The sequence below is a fragment of the Mastacembelus armatus genome, chromosome 1 (assembly GCF_900324485.2).
Source record: "Mastacembelus armatus chromosome 1, fMasArm1.2, whole genome shotgun sequence".
Lineage (NCBI taxonomy): Eukaryota > Metazoa > Chordata > Actinopteri > Synbranchiformes > Mastacembelidae > Mastacembelus > Mastacembelus armatus.
Genome location: NC_046633.1, coordinates 380,573 through 397,214, shown reverse-complemented (window position 1 = coordinate 397,214; position 16,642 = coordinate 380,573). Strand labels below are relative to the sequence as shown.

Genomic DNA, 16,642 nt, shown 5'->3' with positions numbered 1-16,642 from the left:
TCCAGGCCTCACTTTACTTAAAGGCAGAAAACGTGAAACTTCACGTCTAACAAAACAGGAAAAAATGGTGTTTGTAGCTTTTTACACTTTGCAGCGAATGTTTTGTTAAAGTTGGATCAGTTTTTCCAACAAAAACATGTTTTTCAACAAAATCCAATCAGTCATTTAACAGAAGTTCTCAATTCCAGCTGTGACTGAAATGAATACAGCGTGAAATAGAAAAAGGTTTGACTCTAAACAGGTATTTAAACATTTTTCATTGTTTAATCTTTTTTTTTTTCTTATTCGTTTTGTCTAAAATGTCAAAATGAAAAAGAAACTTCATCAGATTCCCAAAGTAACATCTTCAGATTTTACAAACATGTTGTGTTTTCTTGACAAAAGGCTCAAATGATGAATCAGTAATAACTCTGAATGTGTAATGAGCAGGACTCGTTTCTTCAGACCAATCCCAACAGAACAGGGCCACCGTGACGTGCGACCACATGTTTAATGTGACGCAGCTGAAGGTACGGACGTGTTTGAAGCAGGACCGTGTGGCTTTCTCGGGTTTTCAGCGTTTCCACTTTTCAGTCTCGGGACCAGGTTGAGGTTTTGCTTCCACACACGACGAGCAGCTGCTGACAGGAGCTGAACCTGTGGACATGTTCACTCTGGTATCGCAGGAGGCCAGTCCACATCTACAGACTGAGGGGGGACAGACACAAGACATGGTCAGTTACTGCAGTAACAGTAGTAATACCACAGAGTAAAAACCATCTGTTCATAGTAAAAGTCCAAAAGTACCATCATCCAAATGTACTTGAAGTATCCAAAGTAAAAGTACTCACTGTGCAGAATGGCCCATTACATATGAATGGATCTGATATTATTGGATTCTAATTATTGATGATTATTGTGTTGATCACTTTAAGGTTTTTTAATGAGAACTGGACTGAAGTAACAGGCTCCTAAACATTCAATGAACTCTTTTATTTTGAAAATTGTTTTGTGAAGAGGAACATGATCTTTCAGTGCAGCAAAAGAAGTTATTGTAGTTTTACTCTGATAAATAAAGTACCTGCTGTATTTGTCAGCTGAATACTATGAATCTTAACGTGCTCGACTAACCTCCACGTCCAGCTCCAGGATGTCGGCGTCCGTCTTCAGCAGCTCGCACAGGTTGGGTTTGGTGCGACCGAAGTCTCCGTGGACAAACTCCTTGATGTACCTGTGGGCTGAGGTGAAGGAGCCTTTCACAGCACAGGCACAGGAAATATCATTTCCTGCTGTGGGAAGCCAGGGCAATTTAGAAACTACACTACCCACAATGCAACATGTAAAATCAGTGAATGTGGGCAAAGAGCTGGAGAAGAGTGAAGAGTTTGTTTTAGTTTGAGCTGTAAAAACATCAGAGCAGGCAAATATTCTCACTTTGTGTTAAACATCAGTGTTTAATATATTTAATATTAAAAACTACGATTGTTGTTGACATGTCTGAAGGATACGTCCCGGCCTGTGTCTTCAGTCCCAGGTAGAAGTGATGTGGGTCCAGGAAGCGGGCGTTCATGCTGTGGATCACTCGCTGTCGGACGGCCAGTGCCCGACGGTGCAAAACCCTCAGAGGAGTCTTCTGATCCAGAGTCAGGTCCTGAACAGACAAACACCAGCCACACTGTTGAGTCTGCTTTTCATCTTATCAAGTCAACGGGACAGTTTTATATTAATAATGAATTTAAAAGCAGCTCCAGTCGTCGCTGTGACCAGATGTGACACAGATGTGAGTTCGACCTTGATGTCGTCAATGAAGATGATGTCTTCTCTCTGAATGGGTTTCTGGGTCCAGATCAGCGCCGTGTACGACTTGGTTTTCTCCTCCTCGCCCTCCTTCATCCGACTCATGGCCTCTCTGCAGTTTTAACACACACAATACTCTCCAGTACTGTAGTATTGTTACATACAGACATGAAGTACTTGGCACTTTGACAGTTCTTACCTGGTAACGATCTGCAGGTCTCTGACTCGGATTTTGTCTGAAGACACGTTAATGGTCTAAAAACACCAACAAACGTCAGTTAAAATGAGTGAAGACATAAAACTGTAACCTTCAGTGGTCTGCCCAGGTCCCACAGTCCCCCAGTCAGTTTGCTCATATTCAGTCCTTTGTGGAATCTATGTCAGGTGGATTCAAAGCAAATCTTTATCAGACCGTATGTTAATCTACGTTAAGGCTCCTTTAAATTTGTGTTTGTGCAGAGTTTGTGTTCTGTCACTGATGTGAAGCCGATTCTGAGTGAGTGGATGGAAACGGGCGGCACCTCCTGCAGCTGCTTCATCTCCGCCCTGTTGAATCTGGATTTGTGAGGTTTCAGCAGCTCCATCGCAAAGGGACGACCTGCCGAACGGAACCAAACCACAACATGAAAAGTTCCTCATCCTTCACAGGTCAGAAAATCCTGACCAACAAATGCAGCTTCAAGAGAAAATGTGGTTCTCACCGTTTCCAAGGGTCCGGACATCCACGTCCTCCCTGCCAGAAGAGGAGAAATTAAAACCTGCAACGAAACACACAAAAGTGACTCAACGTGTTTGTCTCCACACAGGAGACGTCAGAGTGAAGAAACTCTTCCTGCAGAACCTCCAGGCTGGTGCCCGTCGTTAAAGTGTGAACTCACCGTCGGCCCTGAAGGCAGCGAGCAGCGGCGCCGCGATCAGCTCCTCCACCGACGACTCCATCCTCCTTTCCCCATCGATCAGCCAGGGAGTCTGAGGGAGGCTGCGGCTGAACTTGTTGTATCTCCCTGAACAGCAGGACGACAAATCATTGCAGCACAAACCGGAGCCTCCAAACACTTTGGACAACCAGTGACAGACTTAGAGTCCGACCTGCTACGAAGACCGACGTGTGGAGACACTGGACGTCCTGAGGGCTGCAGCTGCTGGTCGGCTGCGTCGGTGGACAGGGGTAGTGTCTAAAACAAAAACATAAAAGCATCAAAAATCATTTTCAACGGCACTTTCAGAAAAACACTGTTGATATAAAGTTGGAGCTTACTTCAGAAATTTGGCATCAGAAATCTTTTCCAGAGCTTTGACCACTGCCATCCTGGTGAACACCGACTGAGGAAACCACAGGTTCAGGGGCAAAGTGCGGGAAGGAGGGTTTAAGATGGGAGCTGGTTTGTGGTCTGCAGACCCTCTAGGGCGGTGGTCTCCAACCCTGGTCCTCGAGAGCTACTGTCCTGCTTGTTTTCCAGATATCCCTGCCCTACTCACTGCTGATTACCTGGATCAGGTGTGTTCAGCCAATTAGAAACTGAAAGGGCAGGGATTCTTGACTCTCTTAGCTCTTGAGGACCAGGCTTGGAGACCACTGCTCCAGAGGCTGAGACCAGATTCGTTAGAGCTGCTATACAGCCTAGCATTGTGGACATGGCTTTAAAGAATAACTGATGGTCGTTACGTGTCTCAAACAGAAAGAAAACTCGACTTCTGAGGCCTGTGGACTCTGCTGCCTCCTCACCTGTTTGTTCTTGGTGGGTTTGAAGCAGTCGGGACACGCTGACGCACTGTGGGACCACACAAAACAAGAGGCAGAGCATCATTTACCCACAGTTTCATTTATTATATTAACTGTGTGTGACCTCAGATCAGTTTGCCGTCCCTCACTTTAATCATTGGTAATTCGGGTATTTTGGCTGAAAGCCTTTTGTGGTCCCTCAGAGTTTAATACTCACAGGAAGTGACAGTCAGCGTCTGTCTCCGGGTGAGTGAACTCCACGCCGACCTCAAACGCACTCTGCAAAAACCAACAAAAACTTCACGTCAGCTCCGTCTGACATTTGTCGTGTAACGTGGAAAAACAGCTTATTGTAAAGCCAACTCTTGCCTTGGTCACCACGGCAACGCCCCCCAGCTGCTTGGCGACCAGGCCCTGCATGACCCACTTGAAGGCCTCCTTCACCTGGATGACGTCGTCCTTGTCGAACAGCAGGCCCTTCTCTCTGAGCGATAAAGGCGTCAGAGCAAACGTGTGAGTCCGTGTGACCACACATACACACACACACACACACACACACAGTGATGTCCAAAATGTATGTTTGAGACTAAATCCTTTACCTCACCTCCTTCTTCACGTGGAGCCAACAGGAGTGCTGCAGGATTCAGAACGTTATTAAAAAGCATCATTATTTCCAGTGGAGAATATTTACTGGTCTTGTTGGTTGTCTGAGACATTAAATCAAGACTGGTCAGGGATCAGGGAATAATGTAAACAGGGTCACATGACACACACTGACCTCGCGGACACACAGCTGAGCAGGCAGAGACACCGACAGCACCATCGTGTCGAACTCGTACTTTTCTGCCTTCACTGCCTCTGCTATCTGTGAAAACACACCACAACATGTGACCGTGGTCTTCACCGCCACAGTGCCAGTCAGGAGGGCGGTGAGGGTTTCAGCACACGCACCTTCACAGCCTGAGTCGTGCTACACATTTCCTGTAGGATCCCCAAACACACCACACACACACGCGGCTCTTCAGCCTCCTGTGTGACGGCGGCGGCAGCATCAGTCACGCTGGACTCCAGCCTGACTCTTTTACACGGTGGGTCTTCAGGTGGCTCTGGTGCTGCTGCATCATGGGATTTGCTGTTTTCTCCTATGGACTCTGGTGCTGCTGCATCATGGGACTTGCTGTTTTCTGTGTCACTGATGAAAGCTTGCAGCTCCTTGAGCGTATTCTGTGTGAGGCCAACAGTAGCTGGTGAGTCAAACGTGAGCACAGACATTACGAGCTGCAGGAAACGATGGGGCGGGGGGGTCCTACCTGCTGTGCTTGTCTGTAGGCGGCCTGGACGCTCACGCTGCAGAATCTGAGGACGCAGCGAGCGCAGCATCCGGCCGACAGCAGCTTCTGGACCACGGGTTTGTCCTTCTCCTTCAGGGGCAGCATGACTGCAAGAGAAACACAGAGGGCGGTCGGTCCACAGGAGTGACCTCAGTAACTGCTGGACAGGATTTTACAGACTAATGACTTTGGCTGAGATGAAGGATGTTTATATGTTCATACTGTGTCTGTTTTAGAGAATATGCAGGTACTGTAAACTGCACAGCCTGTTGTGGTTGGGTTGCACCTGTAACCACACCCACCTGTGACGTCACAGCACCCCAGGGTGCACCTGCCCATCAGTGTGAGGACAACAAGGTGATCAGGTTAGAGTTAAATACCTTTTATTCCTTTTGTTGGATGTTTTTCTCCAGTGTTGTTGTTCTGGACCCTGTTGTCTTCCTGTCACTGTGATATAATCCTTGTTAGCCGCTTTGGTCTCTAACCCTGAGATGTAGCTGTGACTTAGAGCTTCCGGCTGCACGAACCAGCAGTGAAAGCGGATTTACAGACATGTCTAACATAAACACACCAATCCGGTGTGACCCAGAGCAGCTACACGAGCTCACACTGACACACCGTGGGCCACACGAACCTACCTGCTGAATCCACGGAGAAATACAACAAACAGCTCAGACACTTGTTCACATGTTGAACCAAAACGCTTCAGCTCCAGTTTCTGCTCCGACAGACGAAGCTAATCGACACAGATCAGCTCGTCTCGTCTGCGTTTTAAAACCTCACGCATTAACGGGCACAATGGCCGCTATATCCACTGGTGTGTATATTCTACGTTATATTCACTAATGACTGATGACCAGAAACAGATTTTAATCCGTAATTAAATGTACTTTTCGATTTACCTCAGATCGGTTGTCGACAGCAAATGTCTGATTGCGTCATCTCCGTGCGCCGGGCGGGTCTTTCCTTCCTGCGCAGCTGCCGGTGTCTCTGGAAGGTTCTGACCGGGTCCCCGTGGAGACGCTTCAATCCGAGTCCATCCGAACCCGAACCGGCGTGTTTCAGCTCCGGGACCCATCAGTCCCGCTCTGAAGACTCCTCGGAACATTTTCCGTTGATTATAAAATATCGATGCCCGAAGTGATGGCGGCACCGAGAGTTTCAAACGGAGGCAGAAACAAAGGAGGGGCGTATGTGGACCGGGACAAGCCGGCCCAGATCCGGTTCAGTAACATCTCTGCCGCCAAAGGTAATGATGAAATGCGAACAGGTACAATCGGGTCCACAATCTGTTCCGTCCAGTCCAGTCCAGTCCCGTAGCTCTGGGCTTGGCTGTGCCCCGTTACTTTACTCATTAGCTACTAGCTCCTATGAAACCCCATTCGGTAAAATCCCAGTTTAACAGCTTTGCTCTGCGATTAAAGTACAAAGCAGAGTAGCTGCTATTATTCATGTTTTAGTGTCCTGGGAACCACTTCTGTTATTCGGCCCAGATGAATGTACCAGGTCCAGCTTACTGGGCTGAAATTACACTGTCAAGATTCCCCTGGTTCACTTGAAGTAACGTCAGTGAGCAGCATGAAACCACCACATTTTGACTGGAGTTCCGCTTAGTGAAAGATGCTCGTGACTCAACACAATGTCAGCCCTCTGTATAACAGCAGCAGAGGACTGAAGCTGCACTGAAATATTTATACTCAGACACAAAACTGTCTTTTTGCCTGTAACTGATATTGTTAAAAAACAGTTCTGACAGATTGACTTTTCTTTGGTCTCTGTCTTTTTATTTTGCCATTTGCTTTTATGCAAAGAGGAACAACACCTGTTACCTGTGTCAACCCTAAAGATCCTAAACGTCCTAATGTGACTTTTTGTTTTTTTTTGTTGTGTATTTGTGTCTTGTCACTGCGTCCTGTTCTGACACGTCACCTGTGTGTCCGACAGCTGTTGCAGACGCCATCAGAACAAGCCTGGGACCCAAAGGAATGGACAAGATGGTGAGTGACAGATTTTAGTGTGAGGTGAGGTTTTTCCAACTCCTTGGTCAGACCTGTGTTTCTAAGCTGGGCCGGTTTTCTGTTACAGATCCAGGATGAGAAAGGTGACGTGACCATTACCAACGATGGGGCCACCATCTTGAAGCAGATGCAGGTGCTCCACCCAGCTGCCAAAATGGTACGTGCCATCAGTAAAAGCACTTTATTGTTCTGACTCGGACTGCAGTGAGAGAAGAGTGTGGAGAAGAGAATTCACACCAAGACTGACCTGAATGCTCTGTTGTTTTTTTCTCTTTAGCTTCATTTACATTTTCTGTGATATTTTGCGGCACAATTCATTGTTTGATTATAACAGAAACTGATTTGGGTTGAAACCTGTGTTTCAGCTGGTGGAACTGTCCAAAGCTCAGGACATCGAGGCTGGTGACGGCACCACGTCTGTGGTTGTGATCGCCGGAGCGCTGCTGGACTCCTGCTCCAGGCTGCTGCAGAAAGGTAAGAGCTGCACGGAGCTGAAAACAGCTGAATATGCAGAAGCTAACGCTGTCAAGCTGCTGACGTTACCTACACTGGCGTCTCTATTGATTGTCTTTGACCTGCCTCTCAAAGCTGATATTTAATATACTAAGGTGCGAAGAAGCAGGAGCGTTTTCTGTTGTTAAATAGTGTCAGCACTAACACGTCGCTCCACCGGGCAGGTATCCACCCCACCACCATCTCGGAGTCGTTCCAGAAGGCGGTGGAAAAGGGCGTGGAGGTGCTGACGGCCATGAGTCGGCCGGTGCAGCTGAGCGACCGTGAGACGCTTCTCAACAGTGCCACCACATCGCTGTGCTCCAAGGTGGTGTCTCAGTACTCCAGCCTGCTGGCACCCATGAGTGTGGACGCCGTCATGAGGGTCATCGACCCGGCCACCGCCACCAGCGTCGACCTGCAGGACATCAAAATCATCAAGAAGCTCGGGTGAGTTTTTTTTTTTTTTTTTTTTAATTTATTTATTTATTTACACAGTCACTTGTTTTCTAAGTTCTATCACTGGGTCTGTTTTCTGCTGAATGAAAATGTGGATCTGAAAGTAATAAGAAAATGAATATAGTGAATATTTTTACAAGACATTTTAGCTTTAGTTAATAAAAACAGTACTTCATGTTGGTGAAGTCGTTTCTGTTCTTCATTGTTGTCTCTTGAATTGACATTAACATGACCCTGTAGTTTCCTTCCTGTTTCTGCTCCCTGCACTGAAAGTACTGATGTGGGTCTCGTGTGTTGTGTTCAGAGGGACCATTGATGACTGTGAGCTCGTGGAAGGCCTGGTGCTCACCCAGGGGGTGACCAGCTCCGGTGTGACGCGGGTGGAGAAGGCCAAGATCGGCCTCATCCAGTTCTGCCTGTCGCCTCCTAAAACTGACGTGAGTGTGCTGATAAAACAACACACACAACTTTCAGGGCAGTGATCAAACTAATTCTGTAATAACATCAGTGAACGGTTTGGTGTTTAACAGGCAGCCTCTTTTCTCTCCTGACCTGCTGTGTGTTTTTTGGACACCCAGATGGATAACCAGATCGTGGTCTCGGACTACGCCCAGATGGACCGCGTGCTGCGGGAGGAGCGCGCCTACATCCTGAACATGGTGAAACAGATCAAGAAGGCTGGCTGCAACATGCTGCTCATCCAGAAATCCATCCTCCGGTACAAAAACACAACTCGTGAGAGAACAGACGCTGGTTTCATGTCTTGACAGTCTTAAAAAGATGTTTGATACTAACGACAAACTGTGCTGCCACAGAGACGCTCTGAGTGACCTCGCCCTGCACTTCCTCAACAAAATGAAGGTCATGGTGGTGAAAGACATCGAGAGAGAGGACATCGAGTTCATCTGCAAGGTGAGTCCACAGCTGCACTGTGTCTCAGACTGTAGGACACCGCAGACATTCTGTCCTCTAACTGATGATAGGACACATTTTCACATTAGTTTGGCTCCTGCCACATGTTCTCAGTGCCTGAGACCCTGCTGGCTTCCATAATATCCCACTGAAAAATAAAACATCAGTAAGAAGCTGCATCGTGAGCCTGCAGCCTTTTTGTCTTTTTGAGTATTAATTGACATCAGTGCCGATTCATACATATAAAATACTTTGCAAACAGAAATCACATTGTTGTGTTTCAGTGAAATGAACCAAATTCTGCTTCTTTCCAGACCCTCGGCACCAAACCCATCGCCCACATTGACCACTTCACCCCCGAGATGCTTGGCACGGCAGAGCTGGCAGAGGAGGTCAGCCTGAACGGCTCTGGCAAGCTGGTCAAGGTACGAACCACACAGAGTCCACAGGGTTGATGTTGTGGCAGTTTTCAGGTTAAAGAACACCCTGTGCCTTCGGTGAACCTTTGTTGTTGCTCGCTGCAGATCACAGGCTGCACCAGCCCCGCGAAGACTGTGAGCATCGTGGTTCGTGGCTCCAACAAGCTGGTGATCGAGGAGGCCGAGCGCTCCATCCACGATGCTCTGTGTGTCATCCGCTGCCTGGTCAAAAAGAGGTCAGACTTCCCACTGACTGGGTGACAGACGCCCTCTGACAAAGGCGCTCTTGCATGGTTCATCCTGCAGGAGCGTAACAAGCAGAGGAACAGTAACTGTGGAAAGCTCAGTTTGTTCACTCTGGGTTGTCCCAGCAGCTTGGCCAGAAGCTTTCATACATGTACCTGAAATTATTCTTTAACTGGTCGTCAGGTTGTTTAGACAGGAAATACATCATGAAAGACAGTGGGTGTCAAATCTGTGAGTTATTGGATCATTTTGGCTCTTCAGGCCTGTAGAATTTACTCAGTGATACAGGTCAAAAACAGTCCAGTGATCATGAGTCAGTCATACGTTACTGAACTTTAAAGGATCACAAGGGAATTATTGATATTAGGAATCAAAGATATGAAGACAGAATAATCATTCCTTTGTTTTCAGGTCTAATAAGTTTGTATTAAGTATATTCTTTTCCTCCTCGGTCCGTCAGGGCCCTGATAGCTGGTGGCGGCGCTCCAGAGATCGAGCTGGCTGTACGTCTGGCGGAGTACTCACGCACCCTGGCAGGCATGGAGGCCTACTGCGTGCGGGCATATGCTGACGCCTTGGAGGTGATCCCCTCCACGCTGGCCGAGAACGCTGGCCTGAACCCCATCTCCACGGTGACCGAGCTGCGTAACAGGCACGCCCAGGGAGACAAGATGGCCGGCATCAACGTTCGCAAGGTTCGTCTGTTCCTGTTTTGTTCTTGGGCTCTTTGAACTATTAGTGGCCATTATTTAGTTTTCTCTGCCTCAAAGAAATGATCAGAAGATCAAAAAGTTATTTGCAGTGTTATTGTAAACTACAGACTCCCCTGACACACACACTTCCTACTGTCATGGTTTCCTTTGCTGTACCTCGGTTTTCACTGGTTTACTGCTTGTTTGGGACAGGGTGGTATTTCCAACATCTTGGAGGAGCTGGTGGTGCAGCCTCTGCTGGTTTCTATCAGCACGTTGACCTTGGCCACAGAGACGGTCCGCAGCATCCTGAAGATTGATGATGTGGTAAGAGTTTAGTTTACAGGGACTTTTATTTACCTACAGTCTTTAGTCCTGTTTCTTTTTGCAGTATCTGAGTACATAACATTTCATTTTCATTCTGAACTGAAAACATGTTTTATGTCGTTTCAGGTGAACACCCGATAAAAGTCTGTCCAGTCAGTCAGCCTGCTCATACTGTGAGAATCAGAGGACTCTGTTAACATTAGTCTGTTCAGATTTCCACTGTAGTTAAGTTGCATAATTTAATAAAATCTTTTCTGTTGACACACCAGCTGTTGCCTGTGTGGTTATTTTACATGTATATTGGTATTTTATTCCCTTAAAACTTTATTTGGTTCATATATAAAATCAAGTGAAAAGCACAGCAGTAAAATAAATGAAGCTTTGTAAGGCATTGTATTGGCTTTAAGTAAAGTCTAAGCTTATGCTTGAATTTTAACAGTATGTTGGTATTTGCTTTTACTGATACGAAACTTTTATAATGTGCTACGTGTATAATTGTCAGTATTACACCACGTACAGGAATTAAAGCCATATTTTTGATTCATTCGTTGGATAAATGTGCAGTTTTTAAGTGTATATTTATTTTTTAACTGCTTTTAATTTGTGTGGGGACCGTGGCGTCATTTCCCGTTGCCCTACGTCACTTCCTTCCCGACGAAGCTCCTCTGCGTTGCTAAGGAGACCACCCGTCGCTGGTTCCAACGCGTGACGGCGACATATTTAAATTATCATTAAATAATCATTAAATTATTGGATTGTTGATTAAAAAGTGGAGCAGCCTGTGCGGACTCATGGCTGATGCCCACCGGAAAAACGTCTGGGTCACTTCGTGTTTAAAAACGCCGGTAGACCCGCACACCAAGGCGCCGTTAGCTTCCTACGAGCGGGAGAGAGCGCTGCCATACGCGGCCACAGGTCACGTGGACAACCGGGACTTGGAGAAGGAGGTAAAAGAAAAACAGAAAATCACTTTCCTGAGTATGAATCAGGTCTGAAGATGCAGGAAGTCGTTTCAGACATCAGCCCATTCAAAGTGACTGACGGCAGCTAATTCAAAGTCTCATATATTAAGTTCATGAGCCTGTTTTTAGTGTAGAGGCACCACTGCAGTAACAGAGTTAAGTCCAATGTCTGAGCTTATATCAAATGAAAGCGTTGGAATTGAATCAGTCATTTAAAACTACACTTTACTTGGAGTTTAGACCAAAAGCCTTTTGAGATCAAATGAGATTTAACCTCTGACATGTTCCATCTTTGGATTAACAGGTGGGGAAACTGAGTCTAATGTGGTTTGACCTTTCATAACATCACTTTTAGTTAAATATTTGTTCTCTCCATTTAGATGGTGAAATACAGCTGACAGTTCCAGCTCAGACTGTGTGGTGGAAGGGATTTGATGTGTATTTATGTCCTGGCCTATTTTTGGACTTCCGCCCTGACTAGATTAGCAGACGTCACATTCGCTTTAAGATCCCAAACATTTAATTAGCCTTTGGCGGCTCTTCCAGTGAAGCTCTTGACAAACACCTCAGGAAGCAGGCGTCTGGTGCAGGATGTGTGTCAGTTGAGCTCTGTTCAGGTTAAGCTGCCGTTTGTGCACCAACATATGGCCCACGTCACTGCTGCTTCAGGATAATAGGCTTACTGATGCTCTGCTCCAGGAGGACTGGTGATCAAACGCCCCATCCTGGAGCCAGAACAAAATATCAGTTTGACTTTTTTTATATCACATAAATCATACTGTCTGATTTGTTGACCCTTTCAGCTGGAGTATGACGACTCTGGCTCTGATTTCTGTGATGAGGACTGTCAGGGGAAGGTCGGTCCTGTCGTGATGAAGGACCACAGAGCAGCAGGAGACCACCTGGACCTGAGCGAAATCTTCTTCTCCAACGAGGAGTACTACAGCAAACTGGAGGAACTGAGGAAGGCCCACCTGCACACTATGGCAGAGCTGGAGAACATGTACTGGCGAAAGCTGCAGCTCAAGTCCTCGGATCCATTAGACAGGACACCACTGGATGTGGGGCACAGGTGTGTGGCTCTGGTTGAAATTATGTGAGGGACTGAGAATTGACTGAGACTCTCCTGTGATCCCAGTGTGTGACTTATTTTGGCCTACAGGGGGAGCTAGACCAGCGTTTCTTTAAACACTCACTAGTGATGGAAATAGTTTGGTTTAATCCGTCCATTGGGTAACACACTGAAAATGGCATTTTTGATGTATATTTGGCAGGAAAACTGACTATTATATGGGTAAACTGACATTTTATGTTCTTGTTGTACTCAACATTTCTGAATAAGACAAAGTTCTCTATCATTTTAATTGGTTCAGTGTTGTGCTCTGTGTTTTAATATACACGTTATTAGAGATGAAATGATTGATTGATTTCTGGATCGACAGAAAATTTAGGTTTGTTGTTAAGAGTTATTCAAATTAACGGTCATTTGCTGTTCCAGCTTCTTTAATGTGAAGATTTGTTTAAATCATTATAAAGGGAATATTTTTAGATATTTAATTATTAAAATCAAATAAATGGACAAAAAAGCTAATGAATATACCACTTAGGCATGAGTAATGGCACTAAGAGTCATGTCTTTGTCTTTTCAGGGGTCCATGGTCAAAAGCCAGCCCAGCAGCCTCACATGGTTTGAGGAGGTCACGCTCTGCTGTGGAGCTCGGGAGGAGCTCTGGGAGGTCAGACTCATCAGACGAGGATCAAGCTGCCAATAACGACGTAGAGAAAGGCCTGCTTTTTTCTCCCAAAGAACACATTAAGAACATGTGGCGGGACTTCAAGCTGTCCCCTCACAATCGCCGCCTGTCGTCGTCCTCGCTGTACAGCCTACAAGGAGACCAAGAGAGACCACAAAAGGGAAAAGGAAAGAAGAGGCAGGTGCATAAAGATGGGGAGCATTGGAAACACAGGATGACTGTCCCAAAACCTTTCCAGATGATGCTGCGTGAGGCCGAGAGGCGGAAACACGGCATAAAGACGCGTTCGGAGATCGAACTGGAGAACGCAGACCTGCGACGGCAGCTAGAAGGACTAACGGAGTGCCAGAGGAAGTTCCGTGCCAGCCCCGTACCTGCTCATGTTCACCTGCCACTGTATGAAGACCTGCAGGAGCGCAATGAGGAGCGGCGGCGAAACATGAAAGCGCGAGAAAAGCAGCATCCTCGAATCACTCAGAAACCTTTCAGCTTCCTGGAGAGAGAGCGACTAAAGAAGGAGCAGAAACAGCTGCGTCCTCCACAGCCTTCTGGTCAGGAGAAAGTGAAAGCCTTCAAGGCCAAGCCTGTGCCCAAGGCAGTGTACGCAGCAGCCTTAGGGGAGCAGATGAAGGAGGAGCAGCTGTATCGGTCTATTAAGATACAGATGAGAGCCCAGGAGTTGCTCCACAGTGCTTCAATGCCTCCCAGCATGCTCGCACGACGACTCAGCCAACGCAACAAGACCAAAGGAGGTGCTGACGGCAGTGCTGCAGCCGAAGGGGATAACAACTTCACACACAGGCCCCAGATTAACAAAGAGGTGCCTGACTTCGACGCCAGTTACAGACGCTTCCGGAAACACCTGGAGAAACGAAAGGAGGTGAAGCCCACAACTACGTGTGAACCGTTTGACCTGAGGACCGCGCAGATTTCCTCACATCGTGAACGCATCCTGGCTGACATTGAAAAGGAGCAGAGCAGCCCCCAGATGCAGCGCTGGCCGTACAACAGCCCTGTGCCAGCTCGCACACCAACCTCAAGCCTGTGTTCGTCCCTCTCTGGCAGCCTGGAGCTCCTGCCTGCCAAAGTCACAGATGCAACCAGAAAGCGCCACGAGGCTGTGAGGTACCATTTTAGGACTCCGACGGCTTCCACCATTTTAGTTGATATCCTGTAGAGAAAGCCTCAGACGTCAAGTGTCTGGGTTAGACATAGTGACCTCCGCTGCTGCTTTCTGTGTTTGAAACCCCCAGTGGATTTTTGTGGAACTCCTTTTCCCAGCACTCCTGCAGTGAGCTTCCAACCCCACATCCAGTCCAAAGCTGTTTTGTACTCTGTACCTTACTGTTGCATCCGCATCCTCAATTACCTGTCCCCCTCCCTGTCGAAGTCTCCACCCCATCCAAACTTTTCTCCATCTGAGACCAGACTGTCTCCCTGAGTAGAAAGGTGCTGGAGCAGAGGAAGAAGGTTGAGGAGGAGGAGGAGCGGTGGAGGGAGAAACAGAAGCAGAGGGAGAAGAAGCTGCAGAGGGTGGTGTTGAAACGGGCCCAGGCCAACGACCCCCACCTGGCCCTGTCACAGACCCACCAGACCAAACTCAAAGAATTCAGGTACCCTTAAAACAACATGACTACAGAAATGAGTAACCTGAGCTGCTGTTGAGTGGAACAGGACAGTCCATAATCCTGTGTTGTCTGCAGGAAACAAGACATCCAGCGCAGGAAGGAGTACCAGCAGGAGATTAAGGAGATGCAGCAGAGAGTGAAGGGGAGGCCGCTGCTGTTGGAGCAGGTCGCACAGGTAAACAAAGAAAATTACCCCCAAGACAAACCAGTTATCATCCATCCCCTCAGAACCACAGGCAGTCATTACTTACACTGGGTTTGGAATGAGACATGGAGGAAATCACTAAGTGAAGAGAGACAGGTGATGAAAGGTTGTTTTTAGCTTTGATTACTGTCTTTACTCACAGCAGCTTTCCTAACATGTGCCTTGGTAATAGAGGAACGCCAGACAAGCTGCAGAGAAGCGCTACACAGACGCCCTGCATGGATGTGATCTGACTGAAGAGTTCATCAGCAGCAGGGCACACGATGCCTCTTTGACCAGTGACAGCAAACAGAGGTAAACCTGGTTCTGATTTCTGTCGTGTGTCTGCAGCTGCAGCACAACATCACACTTACTTCTGTTTTTAAATAAAAACTGTAAAAATGTCTGTGAACAATTGAAAGAATCAGTCTGAATTAAAACAGCAAACATCCAGTCTTATGACATATGGAGAGATAATTGTTGTGATAACTATGAGTCACAGTATTTACAGTCTCATATATCAGGCTAATGGTAAAATGTCTAGTTTGCACTCTGCTGATTTGTTGCTTTGATCAGTGACCAGCAGGAGGCAGACTTGGGATTTGAACCTGTTCACTACAGGAAGGTCTTCCTGGATGACGAAGAAATGGATGATCCAGACGAGAAGGAAGGAGGGACAGAGGACGAGAAGAGCGATGGCAGCCACCACTCAGATGAGGATTATCGTGATGATGAAAGTTACCAATACTCAGACGAGCATGAGAATTATTCAGACGACAGCGAACATGATGCTGACACTAGACAGCAGGGGACCAGAAGTATTCCAAGTAGCCTGCAACACCGCGATATTTAAAAACTGCGTTCTTTCTGGTTCGAGTCCCCTTTGTTTTTCTAGTGGGAGCACACAACATACTTAAAACCGCCCTAAAATTATTTCTATGGAATTTACACATGTTGCAGCATATTGAAATTGAAGTTATACGTGTGTGACAAGTCAAGATCTCGTCCATGAAAAGTTCTAGTTTATCACTTATACACAAATACACAGCCAGTAGCCACTGTAGTCAGCAGTTGTTGTCATTACAGCATAGTTTCTGTAATGTCTCCAGCTTTGAGTCTCTGGTTTTAGAGCAGATACACTCGTGTTATGGCACTTTGATAAGACTGTCGAATGATATACCGTACTGTGGAAAGGTTTTAAGCATTTTAGATGTTCTCCATCAAATGTCTTTATGAAGAAAGCATCTGATTAGTCCTGAATTCACTCTGCAGCACAACAGATACACAGCCACTCACCACAGAGCCCAGATCTAAGCATCATGGACTCAGTCTGGGACTACCTGCAGAGACAGAAGACACTGACACAGCCTCAATCCACAGATGAACTGCAATTGTCCTTGTGCGTCTGGTTGCCTCAGAGGCTTTACATATGATGTAACATGCTTAATATTTTACACTTTGAGGAAGAAGCATTCGTTCCAAATTGTTAGTTTAGGGACTAAACAGTGTGTCGGTCAGTGGTTCTCCTGCTTTTCTTGTCTACTGCTTGTGAGTATAAAGACCTCCCTGCAGTTTGAGTGTGTTAGCCTGTCTGATCAATAAAACTATTCTGTGCATGATTTTTGAAAGGATCCTCACTTTACTTTAGTTCCCAAAGCTTTTGTAAAGTACTGTACATGACTTCATAGACACTGACTAGTATTTGGATTAAATATACTT

General features: G+C 46.7%; 3 protein-coding genes across 6 annotated transcripts; 2 read left to right on the top strand and 1 right to left on the bottom strand.

The window, feature by feature from the left end:
- Positions 1 to 244: 244 nt before the first annotated feature.
- On the bottom strand, positions 245 to 5,606 carry pus10 (pseudouridine synthase 10). 4 transcript variants are annotated; one of them, XM_026303304.2, is made up of 19 exons: positions 5,469 to 5,569; positions 5,211 to 5,277; positions 4,810 to 4,937; positions 4,451 to 4,723; positions 4,278 to 4,364; positions 4,099 to 4,133; positions 3,869 to 3,983; positions 3,717 to 3,778; positions 3,503 to 3,548; positions 3,035 to 3,099; positions 2,866 to 2,951; positions 2,655 to 2,780; positions 2,478 to 2,534; positions 2,298 to 2,374; positions 1,976 to 2,031; positions 1,771 to 1,888; positions 1,488 to 1,630; positions 1,111 to 1,210; positions 245 to 687 (listed from the first exon to the last, which is right to left on the bottom strand). In XM_026303304.2, exons 3-19 carry the CDS (start codon positions 4,933 to 4,935, stop codon positions 649 to 651), a joined length of 1,611 nt encoding a protein of 536 aa, XP_026159089.1. In that variant the 5' UTR covers positions 4,936 to 4,937; positions 5,211 to 5,277; positions 5,469 to 5,569; the 3' UTR covers positions 245 to 648. The 4 variants fall into 4 exon arrangements, with proteins under 4 accessions (XP_026159089.1, XP_026159088.1, XP_026159087.1 ...); XM_026303303.2 differs by having other exon boundaries at positions 5,211 to 5,347; positions 5,469 to 5,553; XM_026303302.2 differs by lacking the exon at positions 5,211 to 5,277 and having other exon boundaries at positions 5,469 to 5,606.
- A 157-nt stretch (positions 5,607 to 5,763) lies between these two features.
- Positions 5,764 to 10,663, top strand: cct4 (chaperonin containing TCP1, subunit 4 (delta)). The gene is made up of 13 exons (XM_026304448.2): positions 5,764 to 6,079; positions 6,775 to 6,827; positions 6,916 to 7,005; positions 7,214 to 7,322; positions 7,526 to 7,790; positions 8,104 to 8,236; positions 8,378 to 8,517; positions 8,615 to 8,711; positions 9,026 to 9,136; positions 9,236 to 9,366; positions 9,837 to 10,071; positions 10,282 to 10,395; positions 10,522 to 10,663. The coding sequence occupies exons 1-13, from the start codon at positions 5,962 to 5,964 to the stop codon at positions 10,534 to 10,536; spliced, it is 1,611 nt and encodes a 536-aa protein (XP_026160233.1). The 5' UTR covers positions 5,764 to 5,961; the 3' UTR covers positions 10,537 to 10,663.
- Positions 10,664 to 11,186: 523 nt separating this feature from the next.
- On the top strand, positions 11,187 to 16,414 carry fam161a (FAM161 centrosomal protein A). Its single transcript, XM_026303743.1, has 7 exons — positions 11,187 to 11,342; positions 12,161 to 12,429; positions 13,007 to 14,236; positions 14,557 to 14,724; positions 14,815 to 14,914; positions 15,117 to 15,238; positions 15,500 to 16,414. Exons 1-7 carry the CDS (start codon positions 11,187 to 11,189, stop codon positions 15,774 to 15,776), a joined length of 2,322 nt encoding a protein of 773 aa, XP_026159528.1. The 3' UTR covers positions 15,777 to 16,414.
- Positions 16,415 to 16,642: the final 228 nt, after the last annotated feature.

Excerpts from the sequence above, each read along its gene's own strand:
- cct4 (XM_026304448.2), top strand. The coding sequence starts at position 5,962 with ATGCCCGAAGTGATGGCGGCACCGAGAGTTTCAAACGGAGGCAGAAAC. Across the intron at positions 7,323-7,525 it reads CTCCAGGCTGCTGCAGAAAG|GTATCCACCCCACCACCATC; the intron begins GTAAGAGCTGCA and ends TCCACCGGGCAG. Across the intron at positions 8,237-8,377 it reads TGTCGCCTCCTAAAACTGAC|ATGGATAACCAGATCGTGGT; the intron begins GTGAGTGTGCTG and ends TTGGACACCCAG.
- pus10 (XM_026303302.2), bottom strand. The coding sequence starts at position 4,935 with ATGCTGCCCCTGAAGGAGAAGGACAAACCCGTGGTCCAGAAGCTGCTG. Across the intron at positions 4,724-4,809 it reads CCTACAGACAAGCACAGCAG|AATACGCTCAAGGAGCTGCA; the intron begins GTAGGACCCCCC and ends GGCCTCACACAG. Across the intron at positions 1,211-1,487 it reads CTGAAGACACAGGCCGGGAC|GTACATCAAGGAGTTTGTCC; the intron begins GTATCCTTCAGA and ends CTCAGCCCACAG.
- fam161a (XM_026303743.1), top strand. The coding sequence starts at position 11,187 with ATGGCTGATGCCCACCGGAAAAACGTCTGGGTCACTTCGTGTTTAAAA. Across the intron at positions 11,343-12,160 it reads ACCGGGACTTGGAGAAGGAG|CTGGAGTATGACGACTCTGG; the intron begins GTAAAAGAAAAA and ends TGACCCTTTCAG. Across the intron at positions 15,239-15,499 it reads ACCAGTGACAGCAAACAGAG|TGACCAGCAGGAGGCAGACT; the intron begins GTAAACCTGGTT and ends TGCTTTGATCAG.